Source organism: Hemitrygon akajei, chromosome 20 (assembly GCF_048418815.1).
Source record: "Hemitrygon akajei chromosome 20, sHemAka1.3, whole genome shotgun sequence".
Classification (NCBI taxonomy): domain Eukaryota; kingdom Metazoa; phylum Chordata; class Chondrichthyes; order Myliobatiformes; family Dasyatidae; genus Hemitrygon; species Hemitrygon akajei.
Window position 1 is genome coordinate 7,661,853 of NC_133143.1, and position 16,916 is coordinate 7,678,768.

The 16,916-nt window shown below is 51.3% G+C and overlaps 1 protein-coding gene across 8 annotated transcripts in view; it reads right to left on the reverse strand.

The window, feature by feature from the left end:
• The window catches only part of LOC140742202 (ras-responsive element-binding protein 1-like), a 301,827-nt gene that overhangs the window by 43,932 nt on the left and 240,979 nt on the right, over nt 1-16,916 (reverse strand). For all 8 annotated transcript variants that reach the window (XM_073073018.1, XM_073073016.1, XM_073073017.1 and 5 more), the window contains 2 exons: nt 12,178-12,317; nt 3,185-3,374 (listed from right to left, as the gene is read on the reverse strand). In XM_073073018.1, the coding sequence (XP_072929119.1) occupies nt 3,185-3,374; nt 12,178-12,317 (330 nt within the window). The remainder of the gene's footprint in view (nt 1-3,184; nt 3,375-12,177; nt 12,318-16,916) is intronic.

The following is a 16,916-nucleotide window of genomic DNA, read 5'->3' on the forward strand; positions in this document are numbered from 1 at the left end:
CAAAACCTAATGAGCAGGATTGTTCCCTTTTGGCCAAAATGGCTCAGATGGATGGTATGAAGTTGTACAGCACAGAAACAGGCAATTTGGCCCAATAGGTCTCTGCCCATCTATCTGCCTACATTTGGACCATATCCTTCTGTGCTTGCCAAGTTAAATGTCTGTCTAAATAGTCACAGAATCATACAGAACAGAAGAAGGAACTTGAGACTCAGTGATTCAAATGCCCATTTATGATAATCCCATTTGCCTGTGCTTGGTCCATATTGCTCTAGTGTCTAAACTTCTCCTCTTCGTGTCCCTGTCCATACATCTTCTGAATGTTGTTATTGTACCTGTCTCAGTCACTGTTTCTGGCAGCTCATTCCATATATTGACTACTTTCTGAGTGAAAAAGTTTCCCCTCAGTTTCCACCTTAAAACTTTGCCCTCGAGTTCTTGCTTCCCAAACCATGGGAAGAAGACTCATCACATCTTCACCCATCAGGGTTTACAGACCTTGAAAAGATCAGTGCCCATTCTATGTTCCAATGATCAACCTCTACTACTCAGTGTCTCCTAAATGTAGTTTTCACATCTGATTCCACCACATTCCAGATATCAACCTCTCAGATTCCCTTTAAAACTTCTTCCTCTCACCTTAAACCTGTGCCCTCTTGTTTGTGATATCCCTACTTTGAAAAAAAGGTTCTGACTTGTTTTCTTATGCCTGCCTCTCATAAACTAATATCTATGATTTTAAAAATGATAAGAACACAGTACTCAATACACAAAACTTATTTTTTGATATTTGTGCAGAGGCCTGGCAATTTTGTTTTGTGTTTTTCTAATGAGGGAGGACAAAGTGTACTGGCTCGCTTGCATTGAGCTATGGGCTGTGGAGCATGGAGCATCAAGATTTACGGAACCTCCCCCCAGGCTCAGATCCCCCCTCCTAATTGACAAGTAGATGGGCGATGCTTCAAACTCACGCTGTGTGAAATTCGCTGGTCACAGGTGGGTGTTTGTCCAATTAATTTGTCCAGGGTCAAAGCTAAGCCCAATGGTGAAGGTCCCATTACATCAGCTATGATGAAGGAATGTCCTCAGCCCATTTGTCAAGGGAAAAGGGTAACCCCTCTGCAATACAGGCACCACTGGCAAAGACGCCATTTGTTGCCCTTGAGCGACGTGTCTTGAGGCGGTTTCCACTGCCGGTATCACCTTCACCAACGCGATGTGCCGCAGGCCCGAAGGGTTGTTGAGAGTGTGAGTTAACCACGTTGGTGGCTCAGGGTAGGTACGGTCAGAACGTCAGATGTTTTCCACTTGATGGATATCGGTGAAGCCTTGGTCATTACTGAGGCTAACCTATTCTAGACTGCTTAAATTAAAATTTGGAGACATGAAAGATTCTGCAGATCTGAAGTAACACACACAAAATGCTGGAGGAACTCAACTGTCAGGCTGCATCTATGGAGGGAAATAAACTGTCAACATTTCAGGCTGAGATTGCCGATGAAGATGATTGGCCTGAAATATCGACTGTTCATTTCTCCCCACAGATGCTGCTCAGTTACTCCAGCATTTGTCTCTGTCACTGTGCCCAGGGAAATTCACCTAGTCCCCTTGTGGGACTGCAACCCCAATCCATTAGTCTTACTTTGTGACTGCTCCACAGCACCCATTCCACTGCAATACCATGCACACAATATAATGTTGCAGCCTTTTCAAAATAGTAACTCAAGACTTCCAATGCTCTGGCCTGCCCTTGCATTAGACATTTGATAGCTGCCGTGTCCTTCATTTCATTATCTCTTTATACTCTATCAACAAATGGTGGAAAAGGACAAAGTTGGCTTCAGTGCTCAGACCTCCCCACGTTGGCAAACCAACAGTGCCAAATATAAAATGTTAACATTGAATACTGCAGCGCAGAACAGGCCTCAAAATATTATGTGAAACTAAACTAGTAGTTATATGCCTAACTAAACTAATCCCTTCTGCCTACATAATATCCATATCTTAAATTCCTTGCACGTTCATATCCTTATCAAAGATATCATATTCACTACCACCCCTGGCAGTACATTCCACACACCCACTACTCTGCAAAAAAACTCGCCCCGAACATTCCCCCTCACACCTTAAAGGCATGTTCTCTGGGATAAAGACACCAACTCTCTACTCTAGCTGTGCTGTTAGCTGGGTCAATGTAAGTCTGCACTAATACACAGGGTTTGGCAGGTATTTGTGGCATCTCACCCATGCAGTCCTGGTTTTCCAGGTCCTTTGGACCAACTTGTCCACCCTATTTTGCCCCTCCTGATTTTATATATCTATTTATTTATTTTCCCCCCACCCAGCTGAGGTTGCATCACATCTCACACACACACACAACTTGGTGTCAAGTAATAAGTTAACCTTAGCCCGAGACAGAAACAGATTACCCAGGAAGGGAGGGCTGAGGAACAGCAGTCCCCTGCTAGTTCAATACACTACAGTTGGTGGAAAGATAATCTCCCTTACAGTTGATTGTGTTTTCCCACCTTAAAAGCAGCTGCCACATCGGACAGTTCGGACACTGAACAAATGCAGGCTCTGGAGGCAAATCCCACCCTAAATAATTGGCAAGGGGCTAGCTTAGGTGGGCAACTTGCTTGGAATAGACAGTTTACACTGAAAGACCTGATTCTATGCTGTTGAATCTAATACTCTACACCTTCTCCCACCTCCCTGCCACTAATACAATGGACAGCAGCTACAGTGACACCATCTACAAACATTAAGGCAGACTACACCCAGAGCACCTCATTAACTGGTGTCCTGCAGGGCAGCAAAGACAATGGGCTCAGCAAACCCACAGCAAGGACTCGTCCAGGGCAATGACCCACCCACAAACACACCAGGATCACTGCCAAGACCAGCTCATCCCTAATCACCCCGATAAAGTAGGGGTGAGCTTGCTTCTTGAACCTCCTGGTGAATCCCACAGTGCTGCTGCGGGGAGAGACGGGAGGGGCAGAGAGAGGGGGAGAGAGGAGGGAGTGAGAGAGGGACAGACACGGAGAGTGAGTTGTCAGAAGTCCACTGTAATGGGAGAGGTTTGGAGAGGGAAAATGGGTTCCCAAGAGAGGGCAGATTTGGAGTGAGAGGTAAGAGCCTTGCCCTGTAGAGCGGTGAGATATTAATTGACAATGTTTACCTGGGAAATGAGGGGGAACTTCTTGCAGGAGAAGTCGATGAATCCAAGGTCATGGAAGCCCACTGGAATGGTGGGATTGTTCTGGATGTAAGGTTTTCCGGAAACATCTGTTGGAAGCTGCTTGTGAATCATGGCGTTATGTCGGAGTAAACCACGGTGGGTCTTAAAGGAAATGCAGCAGAGACTGCACCTGGACAAAAGAACGTCAATTGTGTACATGGTCAGTGCAGAGACAAAATGGATGCCACTCAGTGACATTCACCCCAGAAGCCTCTCCTGTGTTAGTGTCCAACCTCAAAACCTGGAGGGACACAAGTCTGCCTCATCACCCATCCACATCGTGCCTGACCCTGTGAAAATTCTCCTCATTCATCCTGAAGTGACAGGTAAGCCCTGATCTGACTGGATGGTGCAGCAAGCACCACGTCTCTCTGGACTACTTCCTCACCCTATTCCTTACACACTGAGCCCAAGGCCATGTCCCAGACTCTCCCGAAGACCCAGCTCCCATCACGAATACAGAGTGAGCTAGCCGGCTGGACGTAAAAGCTGCTTAGTGGAAGGAGGCAGAAGGTGGTTGTGGAGGGTTAATTTTCAGATTGGAGGCCGATGACCGGTGGTGTGTCACAGGGATCAGTACTGTTTGTCATCCATATTGATAATCTGATGTAGGTGGCATGGCTAACAACACTGCAATTGCTGGTTTGCTGGCCAGTGAAGAGGATTGCTTAAGGTTACAGCAGGACTGAGAAAGTGGGCCAAGGAAAAGCAGATGGAATTTAACTGGTGCATTCTGAGAAGTTAAATCTGCACAGAACTGACACCTCTGTTGCAAAACATAAAAATCGAGAAGAATACGTACACACCTCCATGAAAGTGGTGACACAGGTAGAAAGAATGGTGAAAAATGTGTGTGGTGCATTTGCTTTTATTGGTCCGGGCACTGAGTACAAGAATTGGGATGTTGGTGAGACTGCACCTGGAGTATTGTGTGAGTTCTGGTCGGGGACGGATGTAATTCAGCTGCAGAGATTCACAAGGATGTTGGTGGGACTGGAGAGCTTGAATTGCAAGGAGAGATGGGATAGGCTGGGACTGGAGGGCTTGAATTGCAAGGAGAGATGGGATAGGCTGGGACTGGAGGGCTTGAATTGCAAGGAGAGATGGGATAGGCTGGGACTGGAGGGCTTGAATTGCAAGGAGAGATGGGATAGGCTGGGACTAGGGGGGCTTGAGTCATAAGGAGAGATGGGATAGGCTGGGACTGGAGGGCTTGAATTGCAAGGAGAGATGGGATAGGCTGGGACTGGAGGGCTTGAATTGCAAGGAGAGATGGAATAGGCTGGGTCTGGAGGGCTTGAGTCATAAGGAGAGATGGGATAGGCTCGGACTGGAGGGCTTGAATTGCAAGGAGAGATGGGATAGGCTGGGTCTGGAGGGCTTGAATTGCAAGGAGAGATAGGATAGGCTGGGACTGGCGGGGGGGGGCCTTGAGTCATAAGGAGAGATGGGATAGGCTGGGACTGGAGGGCTTGAATTGCAAGGAGAGATGGGATAGGCTTGGACTGGAGGGCTTGAATTGCAAGGAGAGATAGGATAGGCTGGGACTGGGGGGGGGCTTGAGTCATAAGGAGAGATGAGAGGCTGGGACTGGAGGGCTTGAATTGCAAGGAGAGATGGGATAGGCTGGGACTGGAGGGCTTGAATTGCAAGGAGAGATGGGATAGGCTGGGCCTGCTTCCCTTGGAGTGAAGAGGGCTCAGGTGACCTTGCAGAGGTTTATAAAATCATGAGGGGAAGAATAGGTGAACAAGATAGGCCAAAAGGCCTGGTTCAGTGACTCCATGACAGGAAATGTGGGGAGATTCAAGGAGAGAATCCTAGTTCTGTGAGGCATTGTGCATTCCTGGAAGGAAGGGGGTGCGGTGTTGGGATGGTACAGGGGGGTAGTGTGGAGACATCGGAGGCAGGCTGCAGTGAGACCAGGATGGAGAGGACAGAAAGATGTGGACTGGTGACAGCTGAGAATTGAAAGTGCTGTTGTTAACATGCACCCTTGTCTGTACAACCATGGGGGGAGCTCTAACACAGCCACTGCTGTGAGGTTGCCTTGCCTGGGGATTTGTGGCCATCAGCAGCCAGGCTTGGGCAGTCATACAGCTAACTCCACCCTGGACCTCACCACCCCTGTAAATTCCCACTACAACCAGTCCCGATTATGAGCATACAGCTATAATGAATTCCTCCAAGTCGATGCCCATTCTGTGCACCTGCCACAGCTCCAGTGGACAAACTCTTCCCCAGAACCTCAGCGGGTAGAGGGGTCGCTCATTGCCCACTGGGCACAGCTCCAGTGGACAAACTCTTCCCCAGAACCTCAGCGGGTAGAGGGGTTGCTCATTGCCCACTGGGCACAGCTCCAGTGGACAAACTCTTCCCCAGAACCTCAGCGGGTAGAGGGGTTGCTCATTGCCCACTGGGCACAGCTCCAGTGGACAAACTCTTCCCCAGAACCTCAGCGGGTAGAGGGGTCGCTCATTGCCCACTGGGCACAGCTCCAGTGGACAAACTCTTCCCCAGAACCTCAGCGGGTAGAGGGGTTGCTCATTGCCCACTGGGCACAGCTCCAGTGGACAAACTCTTCCCCAGAACCTCAGCGGGTAGAGGGGTCGCTCATTGCCCACTGGGCACAGCTCCAGTGGACAAACTCTTCCCCAGAACCTCAGCGGGTAGAGGGGTCGCTCATTGCCCACTGGGCACAGCTCCAGTGGACAAACTCTTCCCCAGAACCTCAGCGGGTAGAGGGGTTGCTCATTGCCCACTGGGCACAGCTCCAGTGGACAAACTCTTCCCCAGAACCTCAGCGGGTAGAGGGGTTGCTCATTGCCCACTGGGCACAGCTCCAGTGGACAAACTCTTCCCCAGAACCTCAGCGGGTAGAGGGGTCGCTCATTGCTCACTGGGCACAGCTCTTGCAGGGCCCTGGCCACAAACAGACATACACTGAAGCAAACGAGATGCTAAAGGACCTGAGGGTCAGGCAGCAACGTACTGTCAAGGCCTGACCTATCGGTCAGATGAGGTAAAGGTTGAGGGAAGGAGTGGAGTGAAAGCTGGCAGGTGACGGTAGAGGAGGTGAGAGAGGGAATGGTGACAGACTGAGAGGTGATATTTGGAGGTTACAAAGAGCTCAAGATGATGGAAGCTGATGGCAGAGGAAGATGGAGGATGGAACCAAATGGGGGAGACGGGAACAGCACATTTGGGTGACAAGCAGATGGAGTGGTGCTCCTGAGCCCGTCACTGTCCCCTCTCCCGCTACAATGACAGCCCTGTCAGACTGGAGCATTCACTGGTTCGTACTCAACACTCCCTCCTGACACGGGCGCACAGCTGGCAAGGAAGCTTTCCTCACAGCAGGCTGTCAGCTTACAGCTGCCTGACTGGGGCTCAACGCTAGCTCAACGTGCCAGTCTCTCAAGCATGTAAACCACCAGCAGGCTAGGAACTTGGAGAGCAAGCCCCTCTCCATGTCCCGCCTTACCCCTGCTATCATTCCATATACAGAGGACAAACAACAGCAAACTTTATGACGTCCACTACCCCACAGTTAACTCCCTCTATCCCACAGTTAACTCTCTCTATCCCAGTTAATGCCTATCCCCCACAGTTAACTCCCTCTAACCCACAGTTAACTCTCTCTATCCCAGTTAATGCCTGTCCCCCACAGTTAACTCCCTCTATCCCACAGTTAGCCCCTGTCACCCCCACGGTTTAGTTAACTTACTGATTTGATTGATAGTGAATAAGCCCTTCTGACTATTTGCCGCCAGTAAGCCCCAATTTTTCCCTCTAGCCTACTCGCAGGACTATTTACAACGCCCAGTTAGCCTGCGAAGCAGTACACCTTTTGGAACATGGGAGGCCAGTGGAAAGCCACACATTCTGCAGGGCAGACATCTCACAGAGAAGATCAATATCGATCTCCCACATCCCGAGACTTACTAGCCTTGTGATAATAACTACGCTACCCCGTAGTTAACTCAGACAAACCCAGTGAACTCAACTCTGCTGCAGTTGTAACCCACTGCATAGTCATCTCCTACCCGTACAGCTCAGTGTTTGAGGATCGCTGCACACTTTTCTCATTCTGAATGAGTCTGTAACTCACTATCTCACTGTGATGCAGTACTACTGACTCCAAGAAGGAAGGCTTGCCCCATGACAATACGTCGTCAGCAGGATGCTGGTGCTGCTGTAACCCACTCAGCCACAGAGGGAGCTGTCAGACCAGCTAACACGAGGTGTACAGGAGAGTCTCAGAGCCAAGAGCCAGTGAATCGACGTTGGAAAGTGTGTTGCAATCCACTCCAACATGGCCCTGAACCTCACCGCACAGTGACATGTTTCCTGCCACCTCACCCCTGGACACATTTACCTCAGGACAAAATGACATCGTCAACACTCGCTGCTTCTGATGGCTTAAATGCTCAGAGCAATGGACAAAGGTTCATTGTTTCAACAGACTCTGTGGATCTGCACCCACAATTCATGTGTTGCAAGCCCAGCTAGTCAGAAGCACCCTCCACCTACCCAACACGTGCTTGCTGTCTGAATTAACTGAGTACAGCTCAAACTCTGTGGCCACAGAAAGGCAGCAATGATCGGGTTCACAACCAGTCACTTCCAATCCCGAGTCAAAGATGACTCTCAAGGATCACAGCAGGGAGAGGTGACAATGCTGCCCAGGGGCCTGGTGAAAACTTGCTGCTCCAGCTGTGGATTCAGATCTACTCTGGATGGTGGGATGACTCAAGGTCCATCTGCATGGACAAGCCATGGGACCAATGTGAAAAGAGTTCCCCAGCCTCCTATAAAACACTTTCCCTTCATCAGCATTATCCCACCCAACATAAACTTACTCGCACCTCCACTTTCTATAGAGGGCAACATTATTAGAAGATCATATCTCAATTTCAGAACCCCTACTCCCACTTCTTCCAACTCCAGGGCCCCTGATGCATTATCTGCCGAATCTGCTCCCAATTCTCCCTCCTCTGGCATGCTGCTTCCAACGTTCCCTTCTGTGTATCCTGCTCGTCCCTCTGAGATGATGCAACACACAATGGATTGTAGTAACAGTCCAGACGGGCAAGCAATCTCTCAGTTACCCATCCTCAACTAGCTAAGCTGATCAGAACTGGGACTTCAGGAGCAGAACGGGATTCCAAGAGAGATGTGACAAAGAATTAAAAGCCACGTTGCAGCTGCTCCCTTTAAGAAACTGTTTTTACATACACAAGCTTGTCCTACACTTCATGCAACCTATGTGGCTTGATGGAAACACTCAACAGGCCAGGCAGCAGCTACGGAGAGAGAAACAGATATACAAGAGTTAATGCATCAGGTTGGAGAGACTGTCAGAACTGATCAAAGATCATACACATAAGGAACACTAAATCAGTTCCTCTCTGCACAGCTCCGGCCTGGTCCACTGAGTGCCTGGAGCATAGTGGTTTTACACTGGGTCTCCAGTACCTGCAGTTTTCGAATGGATCTCCTTGTGTGTTTGGACAGCAAACGGCTCAGGTACTCAGGTCTCATTAGCTTTGCCGAGGGAGCACAGCACTGTGGGAGGGGCAGTACTGCGGGAGCACCACACTGTGGGAGGGGCAGCACTGAGGGAGCACCACACTGTCGGAGGGACAGTACTGAGTGAGCACCACACTGTGGGAGGGACAGTACTGAGGGAGCATCACACTGTGGGAGGGGCATTACTGAGGGAGCACCACACTGTGGGAGGGGCAGTACCGAGGGAGCACCACACTGTGGGAGGGGCAGTAGTGAGGGAGCACCACACTGTGGGAGGGGCAGTACTGAGGGAGCATCACACTGTGGGAGGGACAGTAGTGAGGGAGCACCACACTGTGGGAGGGGCAGTACTGAGGGAGCATCACACTGTGGGAGGGACAGTAGTGAGGGAGCACCACACAGTGGGAGGGGCAATACTGAGGGAGCATCACACTGTGGGAGGGTCAGTACTGAGGGAGCACCACACTGTGGGAGGGGCAGTACTGAGGGAGCACCACACTGTGGGAGGGGCAGTACTGAGGGAGCATCACACTGTGGGAGGGACAGTAGTGAGGGAGCATCACACTGTGGGAAGGGCAGTAGTGAGGGAGCACCACACTGTGGGAGGGGCATTACTGAGGGAGCACCACACTGTGGGAGGGGCAGTACTGAGGGAGCATCACACTGTGGGAGGGGCAGTACTGAGGGAGCACCACACTGTGGGAGGGGCAGTAGTGAGGGAACATCACACTGTGGGAGGGGCAGTACTGAGGGAGCACCACACTGTGGGAGGGGCAGTAGTGAGGGAGCATCACACTGTGGGAGGGGCAGTACTGAGGGAGCACCACACTGTGGGAGGGGCAGTAGTGAGGGAACATCACACTGTGGGAGGGGCAGTACTGAGGGAGCATCACACTGTGGGAGGGGCAGTACTGAGGGAGCACCACACTGTGGGAGGGGCAGTAGTGAGGGAACATCACACAGTGGGAGGGGCAATACTGAGGGAGCATCACACTGTGGGAGGGTCAGTACTGAGGGAGCACCACACTGTGGGAGGGGCAGTAGTGAGGGAGCACCACACTGTGGGAGGGGCATTACTGAGGGAGCACCACACTGTGGGAGGGGCAGTACTGAGGGAGCATCACACTGTGGGAGGGGCAGTACTGAGGGAGCACCACACTGTGGGAGGGGCAGTAGTGAGGGAACATCACACTGTGGGAGGGGCAGTACTGAGGGAGCACCACACTGGGGAAGGGGCAGTAACGAGGGAGCACCGCACAGTGGGAGGGACAGTACTGAGGGAGCATCACACTGTGGGAGGGGCAGTACTGAGGGAGCACCACACTGGGGGAGGGGCAGTACCGAGGGAGCATCACACTGTGGGAGGGGCAGTACTGAGGGAGCACCACACTGTGGGAGGGACAGTACTGAGGGAGCACCACACTGTGGGAGGGGCAGTACTGAGGGAGCATCACACTGTGGGAGGGGCAGTACTGAGGGAGCATCACACTGTGGGAGGGACAGTAGTGAGGGAGCACCACACTGTGGGAGGGGCAATATTGAGGGAGCATCACACAGTGGGAGGGACAGTACTGAGGGAGCACCACACTGTGGGAGGGACAGTAGTGAGGGAGCATCACACTGTGGGAGGGACAGTACTGAGGGAGCATCACACTGTGGGAGGGACAGTAGTGAGGGAGCACCACACTGTGGGAGGGGCAGTACTGAGGGAGCACCACACTGTGGGAGGGACAGTACTGAGGGAGCATCACACTGTGGGAGGGACAGTAGTGAGGGAGCATCACACTGTGGGAGGGACAGTACTGAGGGAGCACCAAACTGGGGGAGGGGCAGTACTGAGGGAGCACCACACAGTGGGAGGGGCAGTACTGAGGGAGCATCACACTGTGGGAGGGACAGTAGTGAGGGAGCATCACACTGTGGGAGGGACAGTACTGCGGGAGCACCACACTGTGGGAGGGGCAGTACTGAGGGAGCACCACACTGTGGGAGGGACAGTACTGAGGGAGCATCACACTGTGGGAGGGACAGTAGTGAGGGAGCATCACACTGTGGGAGGGACAGTACTGAGGGAGCATCACACTGTGGGAGGGGCAGTACCGAGGGGGCACCACACAGTGGGAGGGGCAGTACTGAGGGAGCATCACACTGTGGGAGGGACAGTACTGAGGGAGCACCACACTGTGGGAGGGGCAGTACTGAGGGAGTATCACACAGTGGGAGGGGCAGTACTGAGGGAGCACCACACTGTGGGAGGGACAGTACTGAGGGAGCACCACACTGTGGGAGGGACAGTACCGAGGGAGCATCACACTGTGGGAGGGACAGTACTGAGGGAGCACCACACTGTGGGAGGGGCAGTACTGAGGGAGCACCACACTGTGGGAGGGGCAGTACTGAGGGAGCATCACACAGTGGGAGGGACAGTACTGAGGGAGCACCACACAGTGGGAGGGGCAGTACTGAGGGAGCATCACACAGTGGGAGGGACAGTACTGAGGGAGCACCACACAGTGGGAGGGACAGTACTGAGGGAGCACCACACTATGGGAGGGACAGTAGTGAGGGAGCACCACACTGGGGGAGGGGCAATACTGAGGGAGCACCACACTGTGGGAGGGGCAGTACTGAGGGAGCATCACACAGTGGGAGGGACAGTACTGAGGGAGCATCACACAGTGGGAGGGACAGTACTGAGGGAGCACCACACAGTGGGAGGGACAGTAGTGAGGGAGCACCACACTGTGGGGGGGCAGTACTGAGGGAGCACCACACAGTGGGAGGGACAGTACTGAGGGAGCATCACACAGTGGGAGGGACAGTACCGAGGGGGCACCACACAGTGGGGGAGGGGCAGTACTGAGGGAGCATCACACAGTGGGAGGGGCAGTACTGAGGGAGCATCACACTGTGGGAGGGACAGTACCGAGGGGGCACCATACAGTGGGGGAGGGGCAGTACTGAGGGAGCATCACACAGTGGGAGGGACAGTACCGAGGGGGCACCACACAGTGGGGGAGGGGCAGTACTGAGGGAGCATCACACTGTGGGAGGGACAGTACTGAGGGAGCACCACACTGGGGGAGGGGCAGTACTGAGGGAGCACCACACTGTGGGAGGGGCAGTACTGAGGGAGCATCACACTGTGGGGGGGCAGTACTGAGGGAGCACTACACTGTGGGAGGGGCAGTACCGAGGGGGCACCACACAGTGGGTGGGCAGTACTGAGGGAGCACCGCACTGTAGCAGGAGCAGTACTGAGGGAGGAGTGTGTGGGTGATGGTCAGATGGAGTGGGTGCCGGAGGGAAAAGAGTAACTGTGAGGGAGGCTGATGTGGGTGTAGGAGAATCTGGTTGGATCAAGAGGAAAGCAAAGAGTGACTGGACAGAGACTAGTTCACCTCAAGCTGGAGTCAGGGTGCGTCTCCATGTGGGATTCCAGGCCGTACTTGCAGATGAAAGTCTTGAGACACACAGGGCAGTGCAGAATCTCCTCGCCCTTCTTCTCTTCCTCTGTCTCAGAGGCATCGTCTTGGATAATCTGGGTCAAGGAAGGAGAGAGGGCAGAGCTTGGAGTTAAAAACAAACAAAATGAGCACAGTGGCAGCTTAACAAAATACAGGACACAGCAGGTCAGGCAGCAGCTGCACGGAGAAGAGAATCTCTTCTGATGAAAATTCCTCAGCTGTTCTCTCTCTCCCATGAAGCTGTCTTTAAACTTCAGTCATCTCTGTCAGGAGGAAATGTTTCTGACTACGAGGAGACCTACACTCAATCCATTGCTGTGAACCCAGCTGAACAGGGCAAGCCCTCAAGCCCTCTCATATCCACTCTGCACAATCCTGCTCTCCATACTATAGGGAAGGATGTGCTCGCAGAGGCAAGGGCGGAGCTGCAGACAGCATCCTATCTGGATGTGACAACTTGACACAAACCGTTGTAAGCACAACCTCTGGACTCCAGCTACAATTCCTGCCTCCTCCTCCTGTCCCTCCCTCAGCCCAGTCGTTACCTCCTCTTATTGCTCCCTAACGCTGGGCTGAAGTACAGCTTCTATGTCACTGCTATCAGACCCTTGACTGAACTTCTTATCTGTTAGACAACTGCTGGCACACGGGGCTGGTGCAGATTGGTACTCGGTCAGTATGGATACAGTGGGCAGAAGGGCTGTGTGATTTTTCTGATTGTGGGAGAGGATGGAGCTGGGTTGGTAAACCTGACAGCCTCTCCTTACCTGCCCTGAACACAAGAAGCACACACCTGCCCAGGAGCTGCTGCTTATGCCCGGTTACTCTGAATGGGAGAGCTGTCATCTTGTTTCCAGTTGGTCCCATCTGTGGAGTACCAACAGGAAGGACTCTATATCGGCAGGGTCCATCACTCTGATGGAAATTCAGCTGGGGTGCTGGGAAATCGAATAATGTGGCGGCTTTGCTAGTTACTGGGATCTTGTTGTGCCTTGCTTCCTGCAGTGCAGTAGGATTTGATTGGCTCCCTATGCAAGTTCAAACCCACCCCCACCTCCTTTGACCTTCCTCTCATGTCCTGTCTCCAGTTCCCCACTCCTGACATCCAGGGGCTGAATTATGTGACTACGATCTCTACCGTGTGATGTTAAAGGACTCTACTACAGCTAAGGCGAGGAAAACGGGAAGAAGGCCGGAGATCCTTTGCCAGAAAAAACTGAACCTGTTGAAATCTCTCTCCCCATCATCTGAGCAACTGTGGTTAGAGAGAACTCAGGCTAGAACAGTTACAGAGAGCGCCCCCTCCCACCCCATCTGACTCTCACGGAGCATCGCACATCTATGCAAAATAGGGACATCATTTTTGTGAATGCCCGCAAGAAAATGGTAACATGTGGTAAGGTACATACTGATAATAAATTTACTTTGACTTAACTTGACTTCTGGGCCTTTAAAGAACAGACTGTCACTAGCTGATCTGGCATTATGCCTTACACTGCACAACAAATGGAAATACTGTCTTCAAATAACAGCTGGAAGCCAGAAACCTCAGTGCCTGTCCTCACCATCCACCTGTCCCTGATTACTCGAGGCACAGCACAGCCCTGCTTCAGTAATCCATCGGCAGGGGATGAGCCTCGAGATCCCCAAGCTGACTTATGCCAGGCTAAAGGCACTCAGACAGTCATCAGTGACCCACGTCTACAGCACCTCGTACGCCAGTCAGGATAGCCTAAGCTACTTGCTGTGTCCTATGAAGAGTCCGCTCTCGCTGCAATGGGAACCATCGCATCGTTTTAACGACATCTGCACAGATACGAGGAATGCAATAATTTGGAGGGAAGTGAGCAAACACAGGCAAATAGGACTAGACGGTGTTGGGCTAAATGGTGTTTTCCACATTGTACAACTCTGACTCTAAGCTACCCCACACAGCCACCATCCCACCAGTCTCATTCCCCCTCTCACCCACATCCAAAGGATCTGTAGATTTTTTTGTAATATTATGCTGCAATATTCTTCAAGGATACTGCAACGCCTTACACTCAGGAGCAATTTAGAACAATCACACCTCTGGATGTGGGGCAAATGCAGAAGAACAGGCAAACTCCACCCAAAGTCACGATCGAACGTGGATGGCTGGAGCTGTGAGCCAGCGTCACAACCCGCTGCAGAACTGCACGTGACCACTCTAACTCCCTCCTAGTTGGCGAGGTCCAGTGCCTCACAGACCACATTAATTTGACTGAGGGCTGAGGCCTACTCTGAAACACAAGCCATGGAACGTTAGAGGCAGCAGGCTTAACATTTCCAATTGTAAGGAATTCCCACGGCACTGCACTGGGTGGCTGAGCCGGGTTTTGTGCTCAGGAGCCTGCAGCAAAACCAAGTTCTCCACCCTCCTCCTATAATGCTCCCAAACATGCAAGACTGAGGAACAACATCCATCTTCCACAAATCCCTCTCTCACCTGGATGGGATCAGTGGTGCTGTGAGGATTACATTCCTGGACTTCTCCAGTGCCTTTAACACCATCCAGCCCAGGATCTTAAGGTACAAACTAATGGAGATGGGAGTAGACTCTCACATGGTGGCTTGGATAGTGGACTACTTGACAGATAGACCTCAGTATGTGCGGTTGGGAGACTGTAGGTCTGACACGGTGGTCAGCAGCACAGGAGCGCCGCAGGGGACCGTGCTCTCTCCGGTCCTGTTCACCCTGTACACATCAGACTTCCAATATAACTCGGAGTCCTGCCATGTGCAGAAGTTCGCTGATGACACGGCCATAGTGGGGTGTGTCAGGAATGGACAGGAGGAAGAGTATAGGAAACTGATACAGGACTTTGTGATATGGTGCAACTCAAACTACCTGCGTCTCAATATCACCAAGACCAAGGAGATGGTGGTGGACTTTAGGAGATCTAGGCCTCATATGGAGCCAGTGATCATTAACGGAGAATGTGTGGAGCAGGTTAAGATCTACAAGTATCTGGGAGTGCAGTTAGACGAGAAGCTAGACTGGACTGCCAACACAGAGTCGACTGTACTTCCTTAGAAAGTTGGCGTCATTCAATGTTTGTAGTGAGTTGCTGAAGATGTTCTATAGGTCAGTTGTGGAGAGCGCCCTCTTCTTTGTGGTGGCGTGTTGGGGAGGAAGCATTAAGAAGAGGGATGCCTCACATCTTAATAAGCTGGTAAGGAAGGCGGGCTCTGTCGTGGGCAAAGTACTGGAGAGTATAACATCGGTAGCAGAGCGAAGGGCGCTGAGTAGGCTACGGTCAATCATGGAAAACCCTGAACATCCTCTACATAGCACCATCCAGAGACAGAGAAGTAGTTTCAGCGACAGGTTGCTATCGATGCAATGCTCCTCAGACAGGATGAAGAGATCATTACTCCCCAATGCCATTCGGTTTTACAATTCAACCGCCAGGGGTAAGATACGTTAAAGTGCCGGGGTTAGGACTGAGCTTAAGTTACCATTCAATGTATTTTAGTAAACTATTTAAGAACTTTTTAAAAGCTATTTATTAATGCTTTTTGAGAGGGTGATTTTAGATGCATATCATATTTTTACTGAGTTAAGTATTGTATGTAATTAGTTTTGCTACAATAAGTGTATGGGACATTGGAAAAAATGTTGAATTTCCCCATGGGGATGAATAAAGTATCTATCTATCTATCTATCTGGCCACTGTGCTGCCTTCCAGTTTCAAAGCTGAATACTTCAGCTAGCTTTGTATCAGGACAGGCCACTTCTGCCGTAAATCATCCATCTGTGACGTTGGATCAGTTTAAATGACACCAATCATCAAAGATGCACACCATGTCATGGCCTCTTCTCATGGCTACAATCAGGTAGGAGGTATAGAACGAACACAAAAAGCTGGAGGAACTCAATGGGTCAGACAGCATCGATAGAGATACTATGGGACTGGAGCTGTTTTGGGTTGAGACTCAAATCTGGATTGAAAGATACAGAAGCCTGAAGTTTCATACCACCAGCTTCAGGAACAGCTACCTTTCTACAACCAGCAGGTTCTTGAACCAATCTGCACAATTCTAACTCTAGCCCAGTTGATGTCTCAGAACGGCTGCAAAACATTCTCAAAGGAGAGGGTTGGCAGCCAGAGGTCGTGGAGCACATTGGCAGTAACGACAGGGGAAGAGGTCTCACGCAGTGAGTGTAGGGAGTTTGCAAAGAGGATGAAAAGATAGTAACCTCTGCGTATAGAAAGGTAAAACAGATGAATTCGGAGTGACGATCTGTCCAAGGGAGGCAGGTTGTAGCTTAACTGGAGGGGAGCCAATATACGGACTAGTAGGTTTGCTAGGGATACTTGGAGAAGTGATGGGAACAAAATCACCAGATCAGAAAGTGGAGTTATAGAGATGAAGGTAGATATTCTGACCAGTAAGGACAGACAGGAGCTAGGAAACAGGCAAAATGGGATGAGCTGGTTGAAGTGTCTGTGCTTTAATGCTGGGGGCATTATGGAGAAGGCTGATAAACTTGGATCAGTACATGAAACAGTGACGTTGTGCTCATGACAGAGACTTGGTTGAGAGAGGAAACAGGAATAGATGTTCAATGTTTCAGAAAAGACAGAGAACAAAGTAAAACAGGGGAGATGGGGAGCTGCCGAGGAGCGCCCATTCACTGAGTCTAT